General features: G+C 36.9%; 2 protein-coding genes across 11 annotated transcripts in view; both read right to left on the minus strand.

The window, feature by feature from the left end:
• TINAG (tubulointerstitial nephritis antigen) overlaps positions 1 to 3,091 on the minus strand; it is a 39,883-nt gene extending 36,792 nt beyond the window's left edge. Inside the window, exon 1 of the mRNA XM_015623292.3 lies at positions 2,603 to 3,091. Within this exon, the coding sequence (XP_015478778.1) occupies positions 2,603 to 2,972 (370 nt within the window). The 5' untranslated portion in view covers positions 2,973 to 3,091. The remainder of the gene's footprint in view (positions 1 to 2,602) is intronic.
• Positions 3,092 to 10,170: 7,079 nt separating this feature from the next.
• MLIP (muscular LMNA interacting protein) overlaps positions 10,171 to 21,654 on the minus strand; it is a 106,789-nt gene continuing 95,305 nt past the window's right edge. For 7 of the 10 annotated variants that reach the window (XM_033513017.1, XM_033513019.1, XM_033513018.1 and 4 more), the window contains 3 exons: positions 20,128 to 20,184; positions 12,586 to 12,620; positions 10,171 to 10,493 (listed from right to left, as the gene is read on the minus strand). In XM_033513017.1, the coding sequence (XP_033368908.1) occupies positions 12,594 to 12,620; positions 20,128 to 20,184 (84 nt within the window). In that variant the 3' untranslated portion in view covers positions 10,171 to 10,493; positions 12,586 to 12,593. The remainder of the gene's footprint in view (positions 10,494 to 12,585; positions 12,621 to 20,127; positions 20,185 to 21,654) is intronic. The other 3 variants (XM_033513016.1, XM_033513011.1, XM_033513013.1) reach the window with 2 other exon arrangements.

Consider the following 21,654-nt stretch of genomic DNA (forward strand, 5'->3'; position numbering starts at 1 on the left):
TTAATTTGAAGATGCAGCTTGATGACTTTGTAAATGGGATTTTATGATGTGAAAATCATTAATGGAAAGGAGACAATTTGAGAAATGGAGATTTCCTTCACAGTCCAATATTCATATACCCTTAATGGTTCTTATTTCATTTGTCTCCAGCATTGGTGTATTTCTGTCAGTGAAATATCATCAGGTTTGCCCCCTTGTAGATCAGATCGTATCTGTCATCTGATCATAGCTGTCATAAAAGCAATCAGTAAACTCACTGGATGTAATCAGTAAACTCACTTTTACACCACCAACAGGGGAGACCCAGTGTGTGGATTTTGTACCATCAGAATAACTGAAACAAAGAGGTAAAATAAGTCCTGGGATAAAACTAAAAAAGTTCTTCTAACAACAAAATTGAAAATACTACTATAATAAAAAGACCCTGAACTTCTATTTGATATCTAAAGGAGGAATGTGCAGTTTCTTCTGAAACTGCACATGAAAGCCATGGAAACAAACCGAAGGCTGGGTTTATAAAGGCAGAATCAAAGCAGTTCTACACATTTAAATCCATACTGACCCCCAGCATGGAGCACAACCATGAAAGAAATCACAGTGTAGCTTGTTTCTGCTGTACACTGACAGTGAATGTGTAGGCACCCAGAAAGAAACCACTGAGCAGTTTTATTGCTGTACTTTCCAGCCAATGTAAAACACTTCAGTTTATTGGTTTATTTAAAGAACTATGACTCAGGAGGCTCTGATAGCAAAACCTCTGGCAACCAAAAGATCCAAATCTTCCAGGTAAAAAATACTTTGGTATATGTGGTCTTCAACTGCATAAATATTTCTTAGCCTAAGGCAGAAGCATACTGTCAGTTGCTAAAAGTCAGCTAACATACATTTGTCGTTTCTAATTAGACTTCCTAATTTGCTTAATCTTCAGGCATTTAGTCCTACTTAGTCCTACTTGTTTCTCCTTTTATTTCATTACAATTCTTCAGATATTCCAGTTCTAGAAAGATTTTTTAGGGATAGTTTTGTTTGTTACTTTTTTTCCCCCTGCTTTATTTTGGCTTTATTGTTTGCCTTTACTCTCTAAATTACATAATGAATATCCAAAAAATAGATTTTAAAAAATTGCAGACTTTCTGTCACTTTAAAAAGCAGAGAACTAGGGGTTTTTTTTGTGAGATGACATATTCAAAAATAGTATATGATCATCTATAGGACAAATAAAGGTACTGTAAATATAATTGCTACCCCTGGCAGTTATGTTAGGAGTTACAAAACAGCAAACACAAATGCAAAAAAAATGGATTAGGAAAGCAGTAAAACTATTACCCCTCACATAGCCTTATCTAAACCTTCTGTCACACTTCTGCCTTTTAGAGGTGGACTTGTGGCAGTGAACACATGGCAAACTGCTGAGGTTTTGTAGTGATTCAATTCCATGAGACAGTTTGCCAAAGTAGACTCACCAGCTCTCAGCTCTGGCCAGAAATACAACTACATGTTTATGTAGAGCTTGCAATAAACACCCCATGTCAAAAATAATATACACCACTGCACACAATAAAAATTTTAAAAAAAAAAGTTTTTACTTATGTAGAGCCCTAGAACAGTATTTTAAATTGTTAGAAACGCTATGGAAAATCAAATTTGTTTTGAAGCATTTCTGTCACTCACACTTATCAGATTTTGGCTGCATGCCAAAGAGCACAGCCTCCTGAAGAGCTTGTGTTCTGAGTGCTGAGCTGCAAGCAGCAAGGTTATTGCAAAGAGACAGTCAATTTTAAAAAGTCACAGTAGTATTTTGTTGATTTTAGGCTTTTGAAACTTTGGTACATTCTCTACATCTTTGGCCAGATTTGGTGTACTGACAGTAAGAAGCTACATAGTCTTAAAAGCCACAATACCAAATTTTCTTCACCAGCAGAGATTTGTCCTATCCACAAACCAAAGAAGGACCAGCTGTTTGAAAACTTTTTTTTTCCCCTTTGTAATCTTTAGTACTAAAAATAATTAGACTTAGAGTTGTCATGGAGGGACTTCCACTTCAAACTAACTAATAAGATATGCCACAAACCCTTGTTCTAAACACATCCCATTCACCTACTCCTTGATCTAAGCACATCCCTTCATTTAGTCTCACACCTAAGCTGTCTCCACAAAAACAGTGTCCCACAGGAAAGCTGTGCTGCATCAAAAGCACTGCAGAACACCTCAGGGCACTATCACTCAGGATTACCCTCAGTTTTGTTGATTTGTCTGTACTGATGGATTCAAATATTTGGAGCTTGCTGTTCATCTCATGATCATTGAAATGTTTCAGTTTACACTAATTTTGACCCAATGAGGATATTCTCTGAGAAATTTCAAATAAAACAGAGGTTCTGTCCAAGAGAAATACAGTCAGATCAACATTAGTGTCCTAGAGACAAAGAAATAACAGCAAGTATAATTCTCACTCCAGTTTCATACTCAGTGTCTTTGTCCACTATGTCTTCAGTCACATTTTCAGGATGTATACACTCTAGGGACTAATCAATAATTCTACTTCTATGTATATTTTCACTGCCGTGCTCTAAAGCCAGCTGAGCATTTTCTCTCTACTTACCCCATGCCGGAGGCAGCCAAGGCTCCTCTGACCTGGTGGGCTCCACAGGGTGGCTGCAGACATCCCAGTAGTCAGCACAACAGTCTACAGGCCCAGGAGAGCCTGAGGTGCAGTACTGGTCACAGTAACATATGGCTGCTCTGGAGACAATGGTAAAGCTGCAGTCATCATCTCTTCCTGTGCAACAGCCTCGTATCCTGCAGGACCTCCCCTGATACAGACTCCTTTTAATCCTGTTCCACTTAGCAGAACCACTGTCTGCTACAGAATAAAGTCCTTGGGAGAAATTTCTTCTAGAATCAAGATGCCTTGCCATCAAAACTTCACTGGCAACGCAATATAAGAGCAATATCTGAATTTTGTGCCACATTCCTGTGCCTCTAGAAGCCTTTTTTGAGGCTTGTTGTCCTTTACTTTCTCAGCAAATGTTCATTTACTCTAGATGTAGTACCTCCAGTTAGAAATCAGAAAGAAATCTGAACAGAAAGCTGCAGACTACAGTTTTCTAAGACTCTGCATGTGTTAATTATTAGTCAGACATGTTGTAAACTGATTTATTTGCCCAAGATAGAGAGGTACTGGAAACAGCCACAACTGTGTATTCATCATTATGAAACTTTGGTGCGAGAAAGTTTATAATAAAGTTTCAACATATACAAAATATACATAGTCCAGTATTTTAGTCCTATAATTCAGACTTCTAAAATCAATGTGAGGAATAAGTACACGGTGTCAAAGGGAGTTCTTTTTCTTTTTGTGTACCTATAACCAGCATGTTCTCCACATGATTAGAAAACCTTTAACACTTAGATTGTATCTCATCTAAATTTTCCTTTCTGATAAGCAAGGTGACATCACTGCAGCAAACTTATCCTGCATTCCCCATTTCAATTTTATTTCTGGTGATCTAGCTTAACCTTATATGCTTCACTTTTTCCACTTTTACTATGGGCAAATTCAGGAAAAAAAAAAAGCAGATGATATTCAGTATAAACTATTATTCAAAGATATTCCTTGAAGGTTTGCATTTCTATAGTCAAAATGAACTTGGCAGTCATTCTAATTAACATAATACATACCTACTGATAAGCGCTCATTGCTATTTAAAAAGTAAATGGCTGTATTTATATATCAAAAAAAAAAAAAAAGCAGATATCAAGGATAAGTCTAACAGCTTTTGCTACTTGATCTGTAATCTCCAGGTTTTTGAACAGAAGGTTTAAATAAATATACACAGTACTGTTGCCAAAAAAAGATTCCAAAAAAAGTACCAAAGAACCTTGAAGTTCCTACAGAGATAGCACATAAGGCTTAATTGAAATAAAAAGCCCATGCACAATTTCAAATCTGAACAAGACAATTTAAGTCTCCAAAGCTGAACAAGCAGAGGTAAAAACCAGTCATCCTTCTGTCTCCATTTCTTAGTGAGAGGAACCCGGAGAAGCTGATGGTGGGCTGTTTTCTAGGGAACTAAGGGGATTTTTCCCTTTGTGACTTCAGCTGGGCTGCTCGGGAAGGCACAGCATCAAAGGGCAGCTACTTTTGAAAGCACCACCAGTGTGGGTGCATTGCCATGAATGGTAGAGACATTAAGAGGCAAAGTGTGTGTATGTTTATATATTTGGGCTTGTAATCCAAATATTGAAGTCTTCAATACTTCTTACCAGCAGTGCTTTTATTAGACCTGCCTCCTACATTGTCCTTGTCACAACTAAGGAGCTGCAGATGGGGGAAAATTACATCTGACCACACAATTTTTATTTTTCTCTCTTGCAGGAAATTTTCTGTGTGAAAGGTAACAGAAGAGTCAAGGTAAGCAACAGGCAGTCACTGTCCATCACATTAATAGTACATAAATCTTAACCTTCAAATTCGCTCTGCATTTTTTTTTTTATTGTTTAGTTCATAATTGAAAATCTGGACAACCTTATTTCTGTCACTGACTGCAATGATGCAATGCAATGAGAAAGGATATGTCCATGGAAACAGTGAAGCACTCTCTGGAAATTATAATTCATTTCTTTTCCTTACATCTGAGCAGCTCTGTCAGCTCCAAGAGAATGACCTCTGATTTGCACTGACATTAGCAAAATTCAAATCTCCTTTGTATTTCAAATCTTCAGAAATACTTTTATCTAGTTATCTCCTTGCTCTGAAAGCATAAGAAAGAATATGTGGTAAATGTCTGTCAGTCAGATTAAGTGATTATATATTTTTAACTTTAAAGACCTGCTGATGATAAACCAGAGGTAAGGAATTTGCTTGGAAATCATTTCAGCTCATTTACACAGAAGTTAGATTTCTTTTAAAGGAACACAAAAATCAGCTTGTGTTCTAAGCACCTTTGTTTTGCAACAAAGTTGGTATAACCCATTTTTCCCACTTGATAGCTTCTGTTCAAACCTTAAAAAAAAACCATGAAACTATTCCTTTGTGCTTCAGGAAACAGAATTTTTTTTGTATTTTCCTCTGTAAGCCAAGCAGCTCTGTCTTCACTGTGTGAAAGCACACGCTGAATTATCTGTAACAATTCAGAAACAGCTTGACGTGATCCTTTTTCTTTCTTGAAGATTAGCCTGTTCCAAATATAACAGATATCCTAAGATTCTGAGTTAGGGTCCTAGTACTAGTTCTAGGTGGCACAGTTAAGTGCAAAAATGTTTGTCTAGTTCTTCTTTCAGCATTTCTTGATGTTTATACTCAAGCTTCAGGAAACACCACACATTTGGTAGAAATTCAAATACTAATACCACTGAGTGATTGATGGAGTTAAAACAAAACAAACAAACAAACAAACAAACAAAAAAAGCTAAAATGTCCAAGAATCTCTTTAAAGCTGGACCAGGGTTATTTCACAGCCTTTCTTTCAAAAGCTGTCCTATTTTGTCTGAGCCTACTGGGCATCATAAAAATCTCATCACCTTCATAGAAGGGTAGGATAGCAGTGGCTGGAAAGACTCTTGGTGCTGAAGGTGACTCCCAGGGTGGACAGCAGAGCCGACCCCATCAGAAAACCATGACACCTTCCCTTCTCCTGGCTGCCACAAGCAGACTGGAATCAAGTGCAGGGGAAATTGCAGAACTATGACCTTATGCCAGGAAAATGAAGGGACACTTGGCTAGTTAAGGCAGAAATCACAATGCCAGACTCCAGGTCAGTCATTTGCCAGGAGGCACAACTCAATGCATCAGAGAATCCATGTAATTGCTTATCTCATGTTTAAACTCTGCAACAATCCCATCCATCCCTTTCATTGAATTCAAAAGGAAATTTAACTGGTGACTCCTGGCACAGAATGTATCACTGATTTCTAGTGGCCACAATACTTTATGTTTTCTCCTCTTTTTTAGTAATGCTTGAAATGTGGTGAAAGTTTTCAAGACAAAACTACTTCAACAAAAGCATTATCCCACAATGTATTCTCTCTGCCTTGTACTAATGGCAGAATAGGATTCATCCTACCCAGATTGTGAATGACTAGCTCCTAGATGTGTTTATGCAGAGACAAGCTGTGTGTTAAAGTGATTTTCTCACTGTCATTTCAGTTTTTGTATGTTTGTAGCAGACATAGGAATGGGGGTGCCTTCATCCTGTTTGGCAAGAGTGTGGCAGCTCACTGCTGTGGGTTGTTGGTGTGGTAGTAAGAAGTGCCACTTTTAATTCAAAATTTCAGGGCTGCCTATATCAAGTCTTATGATGCTAATCCAAGTTACATGTAAATCAGAATAACGGCACTTATGTGACAAATTTCATCAGATGTCTGAATCTCGTCACAGTGGGACTTGTTATTCACAGTCTCTGATACCAGTTCTCCCAATTCATCAGATATCTGAATCAACAAATTTAGGGCTGGAGGTAGAGGGAGAGCAACTGAGCCAAATTGTGCATGCCAAAGAAGTCCTATTCGTCACACTCGGAGATGTGCACACACGAATGCCCAAGAGTTCAGAGTCAACCACCACAGGCAGAAGGAATTACTTCCTAAGTGTTACATATATACATTACATAGTTTAATATTATTATCATTATTATTATCATTATGTGGTTGCTATGGCCTCACAGCTTTTTTGCTCTACCCACCACAGTAATTGGCCATGCATATTTCCCATGCCAGCTGCATCACTTGGTCAGCCTCGAGGAAGCAGGTGCCATCTCATTCTTCTTGTCAGCCAAGCTCTTGCACTGTGTCAAGGTCAGCCCACTGTGGGCTCAGCCCAGTGAAGCCTGTGGGGGGCCCTGTGCATGAACCAGCACTGTGTCCACGTAGTCATACAATTGCAGGTGCTCTCCTAAACCGTGTTTTTGTAGGACTTACAGAACAGCAGGTAGCAGCAGTCATTGTGGCTCATACCTGAACAGGAACCTCTCAAGAAACACAATCACGTGCGGAAATTTTGGCAGTGACCCCAACATAGGATGGACCACATGACACCTTCATTATGCCATCAGTGTGAACACATTAACCTGTGCATGGCTGCATTTAGCTTCAGAGAGGTGATATTTACTGTGAACTTGTCATTCCCAAACCTCATCAAACAGTCAGAGATGAAGGAGACAAGGTTTATACTGTATTGCATTAAAAGTGTCAGCTCTCAGAAAGTGTAGTGCTGGTGTTTCAAGGAAGTTATGCACATATTGGTGTTCATCTCAATTGTGTGCTCCTATCTAATCCCACCAGTGAATCTTAGAATCATAGGATCACTAATTTTGGAAAAATCGTTTAAGATCACCAAGTCTAGCACTGTGTTCTCCACTAAACCATGTCCCCAAATGATACATCCACACATCTATTGAACAGTACCTGGCATGGTGAATCCACCACTAACCTCAGCAGCCTATTTCAATGCTTGATGACCCTTTGAGTGAAAAAATGTTTTCTCATATCCAATCTAAACCTCCTCTGGTACAAAATGAGGCCATTCCTATCCTATCACTTTCTACTTGGAAGAAGAGACTGATTGCCTGCCTGGCTACAACCTCCTTTCAGGTATTTCTAGAGAGTGATAAGGTCTCCCCCTGAGCCTCCTTTTCTCCAGGCTAAACACCCCCAGCTCCCTCAGATGCTTCTAGTAAATATGTATCTTAATCCTTTTAACAGGCTGGTCCTCAGTGTTGCCTAGTTGCCACTCTCTGATTCTCTGTTTTCAAGGATTTTTTAATAACTTAAGGTACAGATGTGTGGTTTTTTATTTCCTTTTCTATCCCTGAATTGCTACCCTTACCATCCTACCAAAATGTGTCTCTCTGTGCTTTTTTCTCCTTTTGCATAGCTTTAGCTTGTGAACTCCCTGAGATTTAAGCAATTTCCTCATTAAAAGTGAGTCAAGACCACAGATCTGTGCCATACCAACCAGGCTTTGGATGCCAGCCATTTGAACCCTGGGGCCAAGGGCCGTCCTGATGCAGCATCCAGATCTTCTCAAGTATTTCACTGCCCAAATACACCTATTGTACTGGACACATTTCCCTTCTGACCACTTGGGCCAACTTTCATAAGTCACTTTCTTGATAGCTTGAGTTGTAGCACATAGCAACAAAGAATCACAAGTATGCGCAGAAGGGTGAACATGGCATATCAGACTGCAAGAGAAGCTGAGGCCAAAAGGGGATCATAAGCCCTCACAAAAGATATGCAGTCATTGTGATCCTGATGGGAATGTGTATTTTACCAGAAAATCATTACTAAAATCAGGGTAAAGGCATCAGAACCTGGACTAAAGATATTACACTATTGAATAAGCAGCATCCATTAATTTTCTAGTACTACAAAAAAAGCAATTACTTTCATGATGTTTTGCCCTTAATAATCCTTTCTGAAAGATTTTTTTACTCTTAATACTTTTTCCATTGGTTTCCCAGGATAGAACTTCTAGACAGTAATTGCCAATATTCATTCATAGATGGAAGCTGTTTGAACAGAGAGGGAAACTGTTTTCTTAAAGCATGCACAGATGAACAAAATCACTAACCCAGAGGTGAACAAAATGATTTCTCCTTTGTCCTTCCTCTAATCCCAGTAGTTCTTTCTCTTGCTTGTGCTCCTTTCACCTATGGGCTTCAGTCTGTCTCATGGGTTAATTTAAACATAAACTTAAGCCATATGAATAATTGTCTCAGCTAGACATGCTAGAATGGATTTGGGCTCTACAGAAATGAAATTCAAGAGGAAAAGAAATCTGGGGTTGGAACAAATTCAGAACAAAACAAATGCCTTGAAAAAATTGAACAGGAAAGCAGACTAAGGCTTTTGAGAATCACGCAGATCATATGGCTTTAAATATGAATTTTGCCCATTTCAATGCTTTACTGAAACCAAGAAATACTATTACTTCCTTGGTGGGTAGACCTATTACAGCTTCTACAGTATTTCTAACACATTTTTAGTTATAGATGATTTTATATGTATGAATTTTTACCTTTTTTAAAATTTTTCTATAATTTTTTTCTAGTTGTATGTGTTGATTTCTGTCCCCACAAACTCTGTCTTGAGCTCAATGAAATGCTTTTTCATTTTTTTTACACCACTTGCTTAAAAGGTATGCCATTCACAAGATCTATGCTGTTAACTTCTGTTATTTTTCCATTGAGAAAGAAACTAATACAAAAAAACACCACCCTTAAATGTTTAGCAGTCTTTTCACAGTATTCTTAAAAATTTGTATATTACCTATAGAGAGAAAGACTTACTGATTTTTGACCTTATCTTCTGTTTTCACAGTTACAGAGTCTAACAGCCTAAAAGCAGGCTGGATTGAAGTTACACCAGGTCCAATAGGGCAAAAGGCTGAGCAGCCTATGGACTATTCCACTTAAGCTGGTTTTAATGTTAATGTTTTTCCTTATGGTAGTATTTCATAAAATAGTTCATCACATTAATTTTAATGAAAACAGCAGGGATTCTCATTAAAATATCAGTTTTATATTATTTTAGTATTATAAAATATCAATTATTTTAGTATTATAAAATATAAATTACAACACATCAAGAGATAAAATGTTCCTGCACTCTGGGACAGGGCTGTGATGCGAAGGTCCTGAGCATCTTGTCAGAGTCCTCTGAGGGGTGACTTGTGGTTCAAGGGACCAAGGCACTGGGGAGAACTCGGGTAGCTCATGCAAACATAGACAACCAGCTTCCTTAGACTTTCATAATGCATTTTGAAAGCAAAATCTTTGAGAACCAGGCTCGGACAACATCATGTGGAAGCAGCACAAGATCAAAAACCCAGCAGCATGAGCTGGAAAGCGCTGTTTCTTCCTGGTGTGCCAGGATTAGAGATGGTAATTCTGCCTGCACTCAGCACCTGGCACAGTCAAAAGGGCTATGAATATTACATGGCAGGGGAAAATCACTGTGCATGTTCACTGCTGACTGCTGTGGGTGCTAACACAAATGTGAATAATCCCTGGACTACTTCACAAAATACAAGTGTCTGTGTGGTGGCAAAATGTGACCAAGTTTAAGCACTCAGGAGCATTCCTTTCCCAGCACTGATGGTATTTGTTCTCAGCTATTTGAAACCTGTGGAGCCAGATTTACAGGAGTAAAAACAAGAATCACAAAAAACCACTTTGCAACAAAAATACAGCTTTATTTAATTTCAACATTTATATTATTTCTAAAGAAAATATGCTGTGTTATATTGGACATCTCTTTAACCAGCAAGCACTTCAAGAATGGCATATCCATGTGTGTATCTCTGGGGTTAATTATGCTAGTACATAAGATCATTTCTTGAAAGAATATTTGATTGTTGTTACTGCCTTGCAATTAGCATACAGGAAGCAATTTTTTTTATGGTACTTTAAATAAGATTGGTGCTGTGGATTCCTTCCTAATATAGAAACAGGCTTCAAAATTCAGTTTTAGCTCTTGATCGTAATTTGGGGCTGCAAAAGAAGGATTTTTGCATGAACACAATTTGTCAAAAATACAGATCAGTAAAATGCATAACATGCACTGAGGTCACCTAATTTTCCTAATTTCTACAACCTGATGGTCTGGCTAAAAAGTAGAATTCATACTTTCACAGGAAAAAAATTATAAAAACAAACCAACCCTAAAGATATACTCAACCACTCCTTTGTCTTACAATTGTGGGAGATGAGAGCTGGCAGATCAGATTTATCTTGTGAGAAGCTTTCCCATCTTTGCAGCAGCCTGAGGCAAACTGCTTTTAGGATTTAAATTTTCACAGAGCTGTAATTGTTCAAATTCAAACTAAATCTCTCTCCCTGAAACTGAGACCCATTTCCTTTTCTCCTACTCATAGGAAAGGTGGGAAAGTGACTAATATCCCTTTATAATAGTCCATTATGAGGAGAAAAACTGCTGTGCCTCTACTCTGTCTTTATTTCTTCTGTATGAAGACGCTGAAGCCTTTACATCTTTTCTAAATCTGCCATTTGTTTCCCACATTCTATGCAACTGATTTTGTAGTAATAGTGGGAAAAGAGAAGTAATTATCCTCATCATATTATAGGCATTCTTTTCAACATCTCCCTGAAAGCATCACCTCTTTTACTCAGACTCAGTTTTCCCTCCCCTATAATCCTCAGGTTCTCACCTGCAGTATTATTGTCATTCTTTTTCTGCCCATACCCTTCATATTTCTTTGTATTTTTCTTCAATCAATTGTATCATGTTTATTTCAAGCCATTCCTGTAATGTAAGTGAACTTTTTTGAATTAAACTTCTGGCTTCCATGCTGCTTGCAAGTCCTCCCAAGTGGGCATTACCTGTAAATTGGGTAAGCCTATTGTACATGTCATTGAGAAAGTAATCAATGGCAAAGTTTTATAGTGTTAGAGCTAGAGGACAGCATTCTCGAAGTCTGTGAGATGTTCTCCCACTTAGGCAGCAAATAACTCTTCTCAGAGTCCTGCTTTCCAATCAACTACCTATCTACCTTATGTGAATTTAATTTAGTCCATATCTGTTTTGCTTGCTTGGGGATGTCATGTGAGACTGCACTGAAGATACACTGCATAAAACACATCCTTTTATCTGCTTTGCTGTCACAGAAGGAAATGAGATCAACTTGATAGGATTTGTTTCTGATGTGTCCCTGTGCAAATAATCTTATCTTCTTACCATTCTCTAGATGCCCACAAATGTGTTTTTAATACTTTGTTCCAGTGTCTTGCAAATGCTGTTAGGACTGAATTTTCTGTAATTCTTTAGATTTTCCTTTCATCTTTTGCTTAGATAGAACATTGTGTTTACCTTTCTCCAGTTTTCTGGGAACTTACTCATCCTGCTAATCACTAGTGTTTGAGAAATTGCTTATTTAAAGTATTTTAAGGGTAAATTTCATTAAGCTGTTCCATCCTGAATACTCCAATTTACCTCAGTATTCATTCAGGTGTTACTTTCCATTTCTCTCCATGATCCTACTCTCAAATTCTTAGTAATAACTGAAATAAACTTTGAGTCATAATTAATTTTTTTTTTGTGAAGACTGAAACAAGGAAAGAGGAAAAAAAGACATTGAACTTTTCAGCTTTTCCAGTATCACCTATTTGCTGACCTCTCTTGCTAAGTACTACATTAAATCAGCTCTCAAGCGTAGCACATTATTTGCAATGTGGTATTCTTTAACTCTAGCAAACCATTCATTTAATGGCAGTATGTGCTTATGTGTTCAAATATAAAAAATCCATCTATTTCCCTGACATCCTTTCATGTCTAATTCCAGAGTATACCTCAATTTTTTCCAACCATTTGATTGCATCCCATTTAAAATTAATTCTATTGTGACTTTATTCTGTCCTGCTAAGAATTGGAATTATTCTGCATTTGTAATTACTCATAGAAAATCATTCACCAAATATAGCCATCTTATTATCCAAGCACTAAATTGTGTACCTAAAGCATCCTATCATCTTTTCAAATAAAATGTTAAAAATTCAATAGACACCAAAGTAGTTACATATTCAAGTTGTGACTGTAATCAAATTTTAAAAAAAAAAAAATACTCACCATCATATCTAAACAGAACCTCTTTCATTTGAAACCTATAGAAAAATGAAAATAAAAAGTGAAAACAAAGTGAAGAGGAGAATAAAAACTGCAATATATTATGCAGGGACAGCTGTAAAAACTGGTGGAAAACTTCATATAGCACTTGTCTTTTTTTTTTTTTAATCAGTGGTTTGCTGCACTCTTGATTTACAACTCTGTTTACTGAACCAGGAACGATTTTTCATGCATTGACATTCTTGAGGAATTCTTCTGCACACAGCAAATTTCAACAAACATCACCTTGACTAACTGCACGTCAGAGGACATTTCAGATTCACATTGGTTTTCTACTATCCACTTCTTTTTTGAACCTTATGCTGGGAGGACAGAGCATGTGGCTACCCTTGCATTCACATGGCATAGGTGTTGCTTGTTTCCCCCTCAGCAAGGACTTTGCCAGTCTCCTATAATAGCCTGGCACCCAGATCAAGGAGTAGAACAGACCAGGGTAGACCAATAACTGTCTGGGACACTGTTCTAAAAAGAAAGTATTCAACAGTTCAAAATCTCAGTTCCAGGTGGTATTTCAGAGGATGATAGGGTGATGTCTCTACCAGAGATCTGAAGAGCCTATATGTCCAGAAAGTCTATGGATGTTCCTAATTTGGATGGCGAGAGAGACTGATATGCCAAAGGTATGATTCCCATTCTGGAAGACTTTGCCAGACTGGAGGAATGGGCTAGCAGAATATTTGTGAGCAAAGGCAAATACAAAATCCTGCATGGGGCAGGGGACAAGGAGGGATGGAGGAAGTGAATAAGCTACATAAAGGCACAGGACAGTGATGGACAGACTGACTGACTGACTGACTGCCGAGAGGGACATGAGGTCTAGCTGATACCACACTGAATGTGCTTCAGTCCAGCCTTCACTTCCAGAAAATGCTGAAGGATAACCTCATACACAGTTGCATTGATTAGAGCACAGCCAGCAGCCTAAAATAAGTTATTCCCCTCTGCTGGGCAGTAGCGAGGCTGCATCTGGAACACAGTTTCCATTTTTGAGCCCTCACAATAGTTTTTTGCTTTGCCAAGCAAGCAGAAAAAAACAATGGGCAACTGTTAGGCTGGTTACAAGTGTTTATTGATTTCTGGGAAAGATGTGTGGCAGATGAGGGGTGGCTACAGATAGCACTTGCTTAAGAGTACACTAAGGGATATCTAATTTCCTTTTCCAGCCATTTAAGAAAGGTTTAATGACAGCTCAGATTTGCATGGGGAAAGAAAACAAGGCAGCAAATGGGAAAGTTTTCATTAGCCATAAGGAAAAATATTTCATATCATAAGAGTGGTCAAACACTATAGCTAATTTTAATCTGATTTTCTTATTCTAGTTACTTATGTATTACTTAAGTATTGAATAATTAAAAAAAACCTTCTTTAGCCTACATCTATGTTCTGACTAGCTATTAACGGCAAGTTCTTTTCCTCTAAAACTATTTTTCAGAACCCCTGTCATTCTTTGAAGGGGACCAATAACAACAGGTGTTTCCTAATGCCAGATTCAAATTGCGGTTTGAATCACACACTGATATTTCAGACTTTATCATTCCTATATTACTACCCTTTCAGACTTTTAAATATAAATTTATAAAACTAATATATTTATGGTAATTATTTTTATGCAATCACCCTAGAAATAAAATTCTATAAATGCATATAATACTTTTCCTTCTTATAGCATGGCAATCTAATATGGCCTTTCAAGTCAGTAGACTATAACTGAAAGTTTTTACTTCAAACAAGATATAATTGAAGCTGACTACACTATTGCCCAAATAACTGTTGCAATATAAATTTCCTGTTGAACACATAAAATCCTAAAGAAAAAAGAATTAAAGCATTGTTCAGGTATAAAGTAACTAGAAAGCTTTTCTGATGATATTTAAAGATTCTATTTGAGAATTTAGAAGTGTGCATTGTTTGGACCTGTGTTTCTACTTACAAGTATCAGAAGGCAACAGTTTACTGTTTCAGTTATCCTTCCAATTTAGAGGTTAAAGAATCTGTAACAGCTAATACCTGAAAATCTTACTCCTTTAGCAAAAGCAGTAATTATTCCTACTTTTAATGTTCATTTTCAGGGTCATTAAATCAACTGCAATAAGTCTATGGAGAGAGCTTAGCATTGCAGTCCTTGGCATGGTCAAAATAAACTAAGTGCAGTGAGACCACTACTCCAGAGAGGAGCGGGCAGCAATGTTCTGCCATACCAGTCTACACCAGTCTACAAGCCTGCAAACTTGAACAGGATTGAAAGCAAAACGTGAATGCTACATCCATGATGAAGAGCCCATGTTTCTGTCTCCTAGGAAAGCACAAGGAGCAACACTGTATTTTTCCCCAACACATCTGGAAAGATCTACCCCAGTGCCAAATGGAAAAAGTAGGTGATTGCATAAAGCTGAACTTTGAGTGGGAGTGCTACCAGTAGAGTTCACTCTACTTTCATTACATATCTATCACATCCCAGTCCTTGCTTTGACAAGCTGTAATCTTTTTTACAAGATGAAAATGTATTGAGCAGTATGCAAGAGCTGAATCATTACAGAATAATTCAGGGTCAAGTGAGGAGGGTGTTTAACTGGAAGAAAATCACTTTGCTGTGATAATGCCATTTAGTTTGGAGCTTTTGTTTTAAGTAAAACCCTTTACATAAATTCTTTAGTACAAGAAAGTACACTTTCATAAAATAGGTACATTTTCCTCTTATATGTAGAATCTATCAATGATTAATACTATTGTTGACTTCTGAGCAGGAACACTCCTTAAGTAAATAAAGACTAAGAGAAATGTATAACAGAACTTTGGACCTTATTGACATTTTCATAGAATTTTAAATTTCAAGAACTTTTGTTACTTTGCACAAAAGACAGTCATTAAAATCCTGTCACCACTGAAGTCAACAGAATCACCTTTCTCTCGTGGGGTCTTTTTATGAAAGTTGACTTTAGAAATGCTATTGATTTCTCAAGTAAATATTGCAGATCTTTCATGAACAACCAACAGATAAAACTGAGTAATTACTCAACTGCAGCAAAAGATTACACACACCTGAAGTAATTGTATTGGTAACTGTAATAAGTCATTTATTAGTAATTGTAATTGTAGACTTGGTTTTTTGTAAATCATAGATGAATAAGGGTTATGAGGAAATACAAAAGCATACAATTACAATTTACAAAAAACCAAGACCCTGCTCACAATGGTTTTTTTTCAGATTATACATGTACATATGCCCCATGTTCTCTCTAAAGGTTCTGACTCAGTAAAATTCTGAGGCTGACTATAAGACCATTCGCACAACATAGCCTGGGCAAACATAGCTTTACTTGAAAGGAAGACAGAAGGTATCAGAAATTATTGGCATATTCATTGGTTATGTTTCAAAGAGTATGCTTCAGACCTCCTCCATTTTAAATGCACTGGTCATAGAGGAGGCTTTCACAAGGAAGAGAATATCACTTATTTATTTTCTTACTTTCACAGGGAAGTCATAGGTCTTACTTGGTATATGCCATAAGACAATGTTGCTAAAATTACACAAATGCTATTCTTCTGAATACAAAGGTACCTCCATTTTGTTGGTTTTTTTGTTTGTTGGGTTTTTAATTAATATTTCCAGTGAATACTTTGCTTTGAGGACAAAAATACAAATTACTAAGGGGAAACTAGCAGCACATTTCCCTTATTTTCTCTCTCACTCCTACCTAGAGGTGTTTACATTTCTGTATCTACCCATCTATTTGGGTTCTTTTGGACTGCACAAATCATACTTACTTTCTTATTCTGGAGGAACATTGCAGGAGAAGTTAAGTATAAGCCTATATATAATTTTAGATAAAGAGGGCAGATAATAATTTAGATAATATAGGAGAGGGATCCAAGGGTCTTATGCTAGCAGGAAGAATAATATTGGGCTTATGACTTGGCAGATTTTTCCTAATCAGTTCATCATCCAAACAGAATTCACTGATAAAAAAAAAGACATATTAAATTAGGTAGGGATTTGTGGGTTATGAAACTCATAAGGTGTAAATTCAGTATAAACTGTTCTTAGAGTCAAGATAGGTTCCCAAATAAAAAGGAACAATGCAGGTGCCTGAAAGATTATTGTGATTTTAAAAATCATCAACCAAGACATACCTTGCTTTTTTTAATGCACTGGAAAACGAAAGCATTATAACATACAATTCTGAAAACCCAACCACATAAAAGAGAAAATGGTGAAAATGTGTTTGTTTTTCAGAGACAGCTCAACAACAACTTATCTCCAAGAAGGCACTACCCTCAGGTCAGCTAAGAAGACTGTCCCAAATAACTTGAACTGCTCCTAGTTCTGTGTTGCTATCCTGTCTGTCTCCAAGACAGCATTAATGTAGATCTCCTGGGTATCAGTGCTGTATACTTCCATTTCCAACAGTAGATCTCAAGGGAAGCAGATGCCTTTGTTCAGTCCTTCTTGACAGAGAATGAGAAAAGGGGGTCATCCCTAGATGCATTTGTGTCTTCTCTGCCACCCATTAAACATGCAAAGAGACTGCTCAGCCTTCACAAGGCCAGCATGGTGTGCCCAGGTCACCTCCTCCTGCTAAAAATGAGATTAAAAATTGGGGAGAATATTAGATCATTTGATCTGTACAAGTGAGTTGAACAGTACTATGAAAAATGTTTTCTTTGATTTGTAATAGAGAAAATAGCAAATGTGTCATCTCTTGATGCTACTTCCCAAGCAGCTTGTGGTGACCCTGACACAATTCTTCCTGATCTTTCTATATGGACTGGAGTCCACCTGCATAGTCATAGTTTCAAAACTAGTGACAGGCCCCAGGGAACCAGCACAAATAGTTAGCTTGCTCAGCTGTACAAAATGGTACCTGGCACATTTTTTCCCAACTTTAAAGCAAGTTGTTTATCTCTAGAAAATGGTATAGGTCATCCAATAAGATATTAATCAAAGGAAATACGAAGTTTACTGATAACAGCACTTATAAATATTCTTCATTCCCATTGATTGTCTTTGATCCTTATAAATGTAACCACAGTTTCATCAGATACAGCTGTTCCATAGGTCACAGTCCAAATTCTCCCATTGTTGTAGTACATGTAAGCTTTTCTAAAAATGTAGATAGAAATGCTGTTCAAAGTGCTTTAAAATATAAGGGAACTTTTAGAAGACAGTTCTAATATATTTTACCTGCCTTAGAACAGACCAAGTTGGCCTCTAACCACAGGAATTTTGCACTTTTTTTGTGTCTGACTTTACTATGTCAGTATAAGATCCTTTACTTTCTGAACTGATCTTAATAATGCATTAATTAACTTATGGGTCTAGTTTCTTAGAGAATTCTCTTTGAAAATATCTGGTTTTCCATTAGATTTGAAAAATTCTTCTTCAATGAGCAAATTCTAAAGCAGAAGGATGAGAGACAAGGATCTAGCTGTTTGCTTCCCTCTGTTTTCAAATACATGAAAATCATCTGCATCATCAAGAGGCTGCAAACACACACACACACAAATACACATATACACATATATGTGTATATATACACATTTTAGAGTTCCTGGTGTACTGCAAATCTGCTTAATCTCAAAAACAAATTTATCCTCAGAACTATATAGTCTCACTCACTGCCTTCTAATGATATACCATTACTTCAAGAGTATTTCTGAAACTTTACAGCTGAAAAGGAAAAAAACATCCTATCTGAGAAGATCTGAAAGGTATTCTTGGTCCAACTTCACTTTGTGAGGACATTTTGGGTCTTTCTTTGAATAGCTCCATAGCAGACACTGTAACACCTGCTTTTGAGAGAATCAAGAATTGGCTCCTGGGAGGCAGAGGAAAGGGGATTGATGGTGTGGAAACAAGTAGAAATGTCAAAGGCAAGGAACAAAGGCAGAGATTTGGAGGGCTGTGAAGGAGATTCAAACAAAAAGAGATATGAAATAGCTCCAAGTCCCTGACACCCTGTGCAGAGAGGCCAGGGATGCACATGTGAATAACAGGATACGGTCATGCCTATATACTCCTGCTGCAGAACCGCAGACTCTTGATCCACCCAACAAGTGAGAGATCAACCTCTTCCCATTCTTATCCTTTTTACCCTCCCTCCCCCCCTTTTTTTTTCAGTGGAAACTGAGATAAATTGTGAGGATATATTAATATGTTGTCAACAAACTCAGAATTTAGGCAAATCCTCCACTTCCAAACTGTGAAGGGCTTGATCCCAAAACTCACACAATATTTTTCAAAAATAAAAGGAAGTTACTCATTTAGTAGAAATGATTAGCAAACATCCATTTCATTTATTTATCATGTTGCTGCTTTCTGACAAACTAGAATCTAATTTCAAAATAATAAATTAAAAATAGATGTTTTATAAATATGTAATTATCATTCCTATCTGTATTTTTACATTAATTTAAAAACTAGTTAAATAATTGAGAAAATGCACCTGGTAAAAGAGGTCTCAGTAGTAAAAAAAACATTCTTATGTCATAAAAATTCTCATACTGCTATTATTGGTACAAAGTTATGCCTTCATAGGTGAATTTCTAAAATAATATTAAAAATGTCCTGTTATGAGCTATGTCCTGTTACATTCCAAAGACAGAGTAGAAAGTGTGATAGTTAATTGAATTAAATATCTTTAGTTCAACATTGAGGCTATAATTCATCTTCATACTCATGATCTTGTTGGAAAAATGGACTTGCCAGTTCCAGATGAACCTTTTTCATTTTCTCTGTCTCAAGAGAAAATTGATAATGACTTATAGATTGCTTCTGCTCTCACTGAATGAATTGTCTAGGGTGGTAACCACTATGGTCCTAGAGTTTAGACATATAAATATAGTAGGGAATTGGCCACTGAATTTAGTCTCTTATACACATCTAGAGGTGGTAACCACTATGGTCCTAGAGTTTAGACATATAAATATAGTAGGGAATTGGCCACTGAATTTAGACTTCAAGAAAATTTTTAACCTTCTTCAAAGTCAAAAAAAACTGGCACTGAATTTTGATACAGGGCAAACGTGAATTACGTTTTATGTTTTCTTGTCTGTCTTATATTAAATTCTCAATAACAAATTATCCTAAGTGCATCTGGTAGCTGTTGTAGTACCTGGCATTTAAAACAGAAGTTATATCAGTGAGAATTGTGGAATGTGTTATCTAAATATGGCTGCATAATTTAACAAACATCATAATTTAATCATTCTCACTTGCTAACATCCCAACAGCATACATCAGGAACCTAAAGCATAAATGTTACTGTTATTTCAAATTCACATAAGCAACACAGCTGGCAAAACAGATCTGGGTTTTTTTCTTCATTGATAATTAAGAACAATTAATGTTTATGTAGTCTCTGCACTGGGAAAAAAGCAGGTTTGGAAGCTCAGCACATTTTAACTGATCGACCTTACATGAGCTGTGCAAATAAAAGATAAAGCTAGCATGCAAATGCTTAAACCCATTAAATGTCAACTGATTACCTCCTTGGAGATGAGCATCTCATTTTCTGGAATAGGCACCATGGATAGACTGGGCTGCTAAGCCAAGACGTCACAGGTTGGAGAGAGCATGAGGTTAAACACAGGAGAAAGAAATCCATTATCAGTTCCATTTCTATAAAAAAATATCACTAAAATTTAAAATTAAAGAAAATAACCTCAGTCATACTAAGGATAGCAAGGCAATGAGATCTGTGTTGAGCAGACTCTTACTACTCCTTTCCTGTATTAAAATCTATTTCAAGGCATGGCCTGTTTTCTGTTATATTGTATTCCCATAATAAAAAGGTTAGGGAAGTGATAAATCCCTTTTCAATTTCAAAGAGGCATCTCAAGTAAAAATCACAGCAAAAGCACCTACTTTAAGATATATTTTGTATGAGATAATGCACATAAAGTTATTTAAAACTGCAACCACTTCTGTCACTTTGAATATCTGTCTTCTCAAATCTCCTCCAAAAGAGCTTTCCTTAATCTGAAATTTCATAGACATAAATCATACAAACATCTCACTAAAAATGCTGCATAACATAATAGTAATTAGTATGTGCAGACAACTGTTTCCAATCTTGGTAACTTTCCAACATTTTGATAATTATATATCTTGCATCTGAGTAGTGAAGTTTGATGGCTGTGACTCAACTGAAGAACCATACCAACGTCAATGAGATTTTAATTAGAATGAAGGTAAATAGATGAGCTGGAGTTTATAAAGACAATGTTAAGATCATAAGCTTGTGACATTTTCTTATAGAGTGACACAGAGACATCATCTTTAAAGAAAAGGTTGCTGAAAATTTTGGGATTTGGGTGCTTGAGAATTCTCCAAAAGACTGGAAGAAGCCTGCTATTTTCAGTGTATCAAAGGCATTCATTTGTTTTGGAATTTAGATAAAATACTAAATCAGAAAATTATGTGTTGGTTTAAAAAAAAATTGCTCTTCTAAGAAAATTGATTTTTACACTGTGCTTTTTGAGAAGCAAAACTGCTCTGCTTAACTGGCCCTGTACACAAAGAAATATACTGAAGTGGAATATACTCTAATTTTCTGCAATTACTTTATGGATGTGTTATATATTTCTCTCTTCCTTTGTAAATTGTCCCTGATTCCTTTCCAGGGAAAGAGGAATCTGCTTTAGCAACAACAGAAGCTGTGAACCATTCAACTTCTTTTTTGTGATTATTATTCCTAAAAACTGAAAAGGCAAGGGAATAACTTTAGGCAACAAGTTTATTTATCCAATAGATTTTTAGAAAGGAATAAATTTAGGCAAAAGAAGGGTAAGGAAGGGGTAAGGTGCCTCGATACTCTTAGTGGCAGCATCCCTCCCTCTGACACTCATGTGGGTCCCAGTGTCAATCAGGCCAAGGCATCCCCCAGATCTTACACCACCCCCTGCTGCAGCGCACACAGGAGGTGTTTGATGGTCTGCCTGAAGCAGAAGTTCTGCTCCTAAACCCAGCATCCCATGATTACCAAGGCTGGGCAATCCTTGGTGACACACAGG

Source organism: Parus major, chromosome 3 (assembly GCF_001522545.3).
Source record: "Parus major isolate Abel chromosome 3, Parus_major1.1, whole genome shotgun sequence".
Taxonomy (NCBI): Eukaryota; Metazoa; Chordata; class Aves; order Passeriformes; family Paridae; genus Parus; species Parus major.